Genomic DNA, 6,364 nt, shown 5'->3' on the forward strand with positions numbered 1-6,364 from the left:
AAGCCGGTGTTGGATCAAGCCAATGGCCCATCCAGTCCAACACTATGTGTCACACAGTGGCCAGAAACACCAGGGGCCATCAGGAGGTCCAGCAGTGGGGCCAGGACACTAGGAGCCCTCCCACTGTTGCCCCGCCCCCCCAGCACCAAGAATACAGAGCATCATTTGCCCCAGACATAAGAACATAAGAGACGCCAATGTTGGATCAGGCCAAAGGCCCATCCAGTCCAACACTCCTCTGTGTCACACAGTGGCCAAAAGCACCAGGTGCCATCAGGAGGTCTACCAGTGGGGCCAGGACATTAGAAGCCCTCCCACTGTTGACCCCCCCAAGCACCAAGATGACAGAGCATCACTTGCCCCAGAGTCCCTATCTATACCTTGTGGCTCATAGCCACTGATGGACCTCTGCTCCATATGCTTATCTAATTCCCCTTTGAAGCCGTCCATGCTTGTTGCCGCCACCACTTCCTGTGGCAGTGAGTTCTGTGTGTTAATCACTCTTTGGGTGAAGAAGGACTTTCTTTTCTCCGTCCTAACCCGACTGCTCAGCAATATCATTGAGTGCCCACGAGTTCTTGTATTTTTTATTCAAGGCATGAGCTTTCATGTGCATGCACCCTTTTTCAAATACTTGAAAATACCTTTTCAGATATTTTCAAATATATTTGAAAAAGTGTCCCTCGCACACAAAAGCTCATGCCTCGAATAAAGCTTCGTTGGTCTTCAAGGGGCCCCTGGACTCTGAATTTGTGGAACGGCTTCAGGCCAACACGGCCGACCACCTGGATCTACATTTATACTTTCTCCTGTAAGGTTCCTCAGGACAGGCAAGAATTTTTATTTCTTTTCTGTACTTTATTGGCAGTCCGGCCTCCCCACTGAGACTCAAGGCTTAGTATACGGAGTGAGTCAATGCAAGCAACAGGATGGGGCACCCAATAAAGAACGCAACTGGATTGTAGAACCAAACAGAAATCTACAAACAGAACTGAAGCAAAACCCAAGTATTTACTGGACACGTTAAACAATGCAAAAATCACATCGCAGGATCCTGGCTAACAGCAAGCTACGCACAAGTCATCTAGATCACAGACCCTAATCCTTTACCCAAGTAACTTTGTGAACCATTTTGTACAGCTGGAACCCTCCTAACTGGGTCTGGATCTCAAAATTGGTTGATCCTCCCTGGCCCGAGGGAGGCCAGCTGCTACTAGGGACGGGGCCTTCTTGGTGGCGGCCCCTACCTGGTGGAACAAGCTCCCGGAGGAGATCAGGGCCCTGCGGGACCTCTCACAGTTCCGCAGGGCCTGCAAGACGGAGCTCTTCCACCAGGCATATAATTAGGGGCCACCGCCGTCTTAGTGCACGGCCCGCAATGTTGACATCAGCAGCTGCCTCAAGGATGAGCAAATAACATTTAAACACTTATGTGGAATAGCATTGATACATTTTCATTTGAAAACATCTCATTTGTTCATTTTTAACTGCCGCCGGTACTTTGTAACATTGTAGTACCTTATTTTAATTGCTGTGTTTTAATTCTGTATTATTTATGCCAGTGATGGCGAACCTTTTAGAGACCGAGTGCCCAAACTGCGACCCAAAACCCACTTATCGCAAAATGCCAACACGGCAATTTAACCTGAATTCTGAGGTTTTACTTTAGAAAAAACAACTCATACATTAACTTAAGATGGTCCAAACAAAGTAAGGAAAGCAATCCCAAATGCTTTCATTTACTTAAAATTATCTGGCAGAGAATTCGACACTTTAATGACGGTCTGGGCCTGGCTGGGGTGATGGCACGCGTGCCCACAGAGAGGGCTCTGAGCGCCACCTCTGGCACCCGTGCCATAGGTTTGCCACCACTGATTTATGCTTTTATTCTGTATTGTTGTATTGTTGTTGGAAGCCACCCTGAGCCCGCTTTGCGGGGAGGGCGGGGTATAAATTTGACTATAAATAAATAAATAAAACTGTGCAGAAAAGCCCTCTTGGATAGCTGTTTTGCTTAGAAAGTCAGGAGGGTGAGAGAGCCTTCCTGATAAAACCAATCGCCAGCACATGGAAGCGGAAACTTTGTTGGTCTGAAATGTGCCACTGGATTCTTTCGTGCAGGAACCCAGGAAGCCTCCCCATCCCAAGTCAGACAACAGGTTTCCCCGGGCTCATGGGCCTCCTTTTCTTTCAGAATTCTCCCACCGGAGCTCCTTCATCTGGAGTGGCTTTCGGGGATCAAACCTGGGAACTTCTGCAGGCAAACCTGAGAGACAGGAGGCAGGATCCACTGGGAGGACGCGGGGAACGGGGGCGCCACAGCAGCCGAACAGACCCCCGCTAACTTCAGCGAGGTCAGCGCAGGGTAACTGCTCAGGGGTGTTCATGCATAGCAAATTTACTCTCCACACGGACACATGACGCTGCCTTATACAAAATCAGGCCCTTGGTCCATCGAAGTCAATACTGTCTACTCAGACCGGCAGCAGCTCTCTCAGGTTCTCAGGCAGAGGTCTTGCCCATCACCTCCTGCCTGATCCTTTTTGAAATTTGAGATCCCGGGACTGAACCTGGGACCTTCTGCATGCCGAGCAGAGGCTCTGCCACTGAGCCATAGCCCCTCTTTACAGCTCTACCGGATCTGCGGATCAACAACCTCAGATATGCAGACGATACCACTCTAATGGCAGAAAGTGAAGAAGACCTTAAGAGCCTCTTGCTCAGGGTAAGAGGAGAGCGCAAAAGTGGGCCTGAAGCTCAACATCAAGAAAACTAAGATCATGGCATCCGGCCCCATCACTCCTTGGCAAATAGAAGGGGAAGTCGTGGAAGTAGTGACAGACTTCACGTTCCTGGGATCCCAGATCCCCGCAGACTGTGACAGCAGCCATGAAATTAAAAGACGCCTGCTCCTTGGGAGGAAAGCGATGGCGAACCTAAACATCATGATAAAAAGTAGACATCACCCTGCCAACAAAAGTCTGCATGGTCAAAGCAATGGTACTCCCAGTAGTCATGTATGGCTGCGAGAGTTGGGCCATAAGGAAGGCCGAGCGCTGAAGAATAGATTCTTTTGAACTGTGGTGCTGGAGAAGACTCTTGAGAGTCCCTTGGACTGCAAGGAGATCAAATCAGCCAGTCCTAAAAGAAATCAACCCTGACTGTTCCCTGGAAGGCCAGATAATGAAACTGAAGCTCAAAGACTTTGGCCACCCAATGAGAAGGGAGCCCTCACTGGAGAAGACCCTGATGCTGGGAAAGATTGAAGGTCAAAGAAGACGGGGACGGCAAAGGATGAGATGGTTAGATAGGGTCATAGATGCAACGAACATGAAATTGAGCAAACTTCAGAGGACAGCGGAAGACAGGAAGGCCTGGCGTGATCTGGTCCACGGGGTCACGAAGAGTCGGACTTGACTGTGCGACTGAACAACAACAACAAGGGTCTCAGGCGGAGAGGTCTTTCCCATCCCCTCCTGCCTGGTCCTTTTGAACTGGAGATACCGGGGATTGAACCTGGGACCTTCTGCATGCCAAGCAGAGGCTCTGCCACTGAGCCACGCCCCCTCTTCACAGCTCTCCAGGGTCTCAGGCTGAGGATTTTCCCATCACCTGCTGCCTGGTCCTTTTGAACTGGGGATGCCGGGGATTGAACCTGGGACCTTCTGCATGCCAAGCAGATGCTCTACCTCTGAGCCACAGCCCCTCTTTACAGCTCTCCAGAATCTCAGGCGGAAGTCTTTCCCATCACCTGCTGCCTGGTCCTTTTTAACTGGGGATCGAACCTGGGACCTTCTGCATGCAGCCACGGCCCCTCCCCTCCAGCTGTCAGAAGGCTTTGGGTCACCCCTGCTTCTAGACACTGGATCAGCTTTATTGTTACGCGCCCATCCCACACAGAAGCAGCTTCCGTGGAGCAACAGTTCTGTGCATTGCACTCATCGCCCTGCAAATAGAGAGACATCCACGTAGCCATTTCCCCTGCACTTCCCTTGCCTAAGGCCTCTTAGTTGCCATCCCCCCCCCCCCCCCCCCCCGTGGGCTTTTTCTGGGTTTTTTATTAACGCTGGGAATAGCTAGATTTTGTTATAAGGCTCTATTCCCATGTTTTACTAGCTCCTCTGAACTCCCAGCTTTCATTTGGGAGGGGAAAAAGTAAGTCTCTAACCCTTCCACTGTGGTGCTGCAAGGGGTCACGTTTCCCCTTATACCTCCTCAACAAAAAATTATTTCTATTATTTATAGTCCACCTTGCCTTCACCCGGATGATCCAGGCTACCCTTATCTAGTTTGGTGTCGTGGTTTATGCAGACTCTAATCTGGGAGAACCAAGTTTGATTCCCCACTCCTCCACCTGCAGCTGCTGGATGACCTTGGGCAAGCCACAAGTTCTTTCAGAGCTGTTCTCTCAAGAGCAGTCCTCAAAAGAGCTCTCTGAGCCCCACCTACCTCACAGGGTGTCTGTTGTGGGGAGGGGAAGGGAAAGGAGTTTGTGAGCTGCTCTAAGACACCTTTGGGTAGTGAAGGGTGGGGTATAAATCCAATCTCTTCTTCTTCTTATCTCATCAGATCTCGGAAACAAAGTTTAGTCATGGTTAGCACTTGGACCTAAAGAGCCTCTTGCTCAAGGTAAAAGAGGAGAGCGCAAAAGTGGGCTTGAAGCTCAACATCAAAAAAACTAAGATCATGGCATCCGGCCCCATCACTCCTTGGCAAATAGAAGGGGAAGTCGTGGAAGTAGTGACAGACTTCACGTTCCTGGGATCCCAGATCACCGTAGACTGTGACAGCAGTCATGAAATTAAAAGACGCCTGCTCCTTGGGAGGAAAGCGATGGCGAACCTAAACAGCATGATAAAAAGCACAGACATCACCCTGCCAACAAAGTCCACATGGTCAAAGCAATGGCATTCCCAGTAGTCATGTATGGCTGCGAGAGTTGGACTATAAGGAAGGCCGAGCGCCGAAGAATAGATTCTTTTGAACTATGGTGCTGGAGAAGACTCTTGAGAGTCCCTTGGACTGCAAGAAGATCAAATCAGCCAATCCTAAAAGAAATCAACTCTGACTGTTCCCTGGAAGGCCAGAGACTGAAGCTGAAGCTCAAATCCTTTGGCCACCCAATGAGAAGGGAGCACTCCCTGGAGAAGAAGACCCCGATGCTGGGAAAGACTGAAGGTCAAAGAAGACGGGGGCGGCAAAGGATGAGATGGTTAGACAGTGTCATCGATGCCACGAACATGAAATTGAGCCAACTTCAGAGGACGGCGGAAGACAGGAGGGCCTGGGGGGAGATGGTCCATGGGGTCGCGAAGAGTCGGACTCGACTGTGCGACTGAACAACAACAAAGCACTTGGATGGGAGACCAGCAAGGAAGAGAGAGAGAGAAAGAGAGAGAGAAAGAGAGAGAGAAAGAAAGAAAGACTTTTTCCAGAAGGCCCACGCAGTAAGAGGGAAGCCCCCCCCCAGTGCTTCCTTAGGAACGAATTCCGATGCTGCACTCTGCACGTGCCCCGAGGACACCCGGATCACTCCGAATATCGCTGGGCGAGAAAGCCACGCAGCCCGCTCCCCCTAAGCCGCGGGGTCTTGTGAGCCAAAACCCAACTTGGTGAGCTCCTGGCATTCAAGCTGTGGGCGCGCGATCCGGCCGCCGGATCAATCCGTTCGCTCCAGAGCAATGTTCCCTCTAAGCTGTGGAGTCTTGTGAGCAAAAATCCTACTTTGTGAGCTCCTGGCATGAAAGTGGTGAGCGAGCCATTGGGCTACTGCATGAATTAGTGTGCTCTGGAGCCACCCTTCCTGAGCGAAGGCAAAAATGTGTGAGCTGGAGGCTAAAAAACTGAGCTAGCTCACACTCACTCAGCTTAGAGGGAACATTGCTCCGGAGCCCTCCTCCCTGACCCGGAGCGAAGACCAAAATGTGTGAGCCGGAGGCTATAAAACGGCGAGCGGGCTCACACGCCCTCGGCTCAGAGGGAACACCGGATGCCACCCTCCCGGTGGGGCCCGGGGCGCCCCCGAAACGGCACCTCCTCCTCCTCCTTCCCCCCCAGCCTGGAGAGATCTGTTGCCCCCGCCCCCCCCCCAGCCCGCCCCCGGGCTTGGAGAAAGTGTCTCCTCCGCCTCCCCCCCGACAAACCTCCGCGGGAGTTCCCCGCCCGGCCCCGCTTACCGGACCAGAGGAGCAGCTTGTCGTGCGCCTCGGCCTGGGAGTCGGAGTCGCCGGCCAGGAGGGTGGAGGTGGCGGCGTAGGGCAGGGGCGAGCCCAGGCAGGCGCTCTGGCGGAGGGCTTCGCAGGGCGCGGCGCGCTTGCAGCGCTCCTCCTGGCTCCCGTTGCGCGCCGCCCCCGCCGCCCCCCAG

At 52.3% G+C, this 6,364-nt stretch overlaps 1 protein-coding gene across 1 annotated transcript in view; it reads right to left on the reverse strand.

Annotated features, from left to right (window-relative positions):
• Positions 1-6,360, reverse strand: part of SMO (smoothened, frizzled class receptor) — a gene marked incomplete at its 5' end in the record, with an annotated part of 29,963 nt that extends 23,603 nt beyond the window's left edge. Inside the window, one exon of the mRNA XM_015420860.1 lies at positions 6,177-6,360. Within this exon, the coding sequence (XP_015276346.1) occupies positions 6,177-6,360 (184 nt within the window). The remainder of the gene's footprint in view (positions 1-6,176) is intronic.
• Positions 6,361-6,364: the final 4 nt, after the last annotated feature.

This window comes from Gekko japonicus, unplaced genomic scaffold, assembly GCF_001447785.1.
Source record: "Gekko japonicus isolate JY-2015 unplaced genomic scaffold, Gekko_japonicus_V1.1 scaffold2223, whole genome shotgun sequence".
Taxonomy (NCBI): Eukaryota; Metazoa; Chordata; class Lepidosauria; order Squamata; family Gekkonidae; genus Gekko; species Gekko japonicus.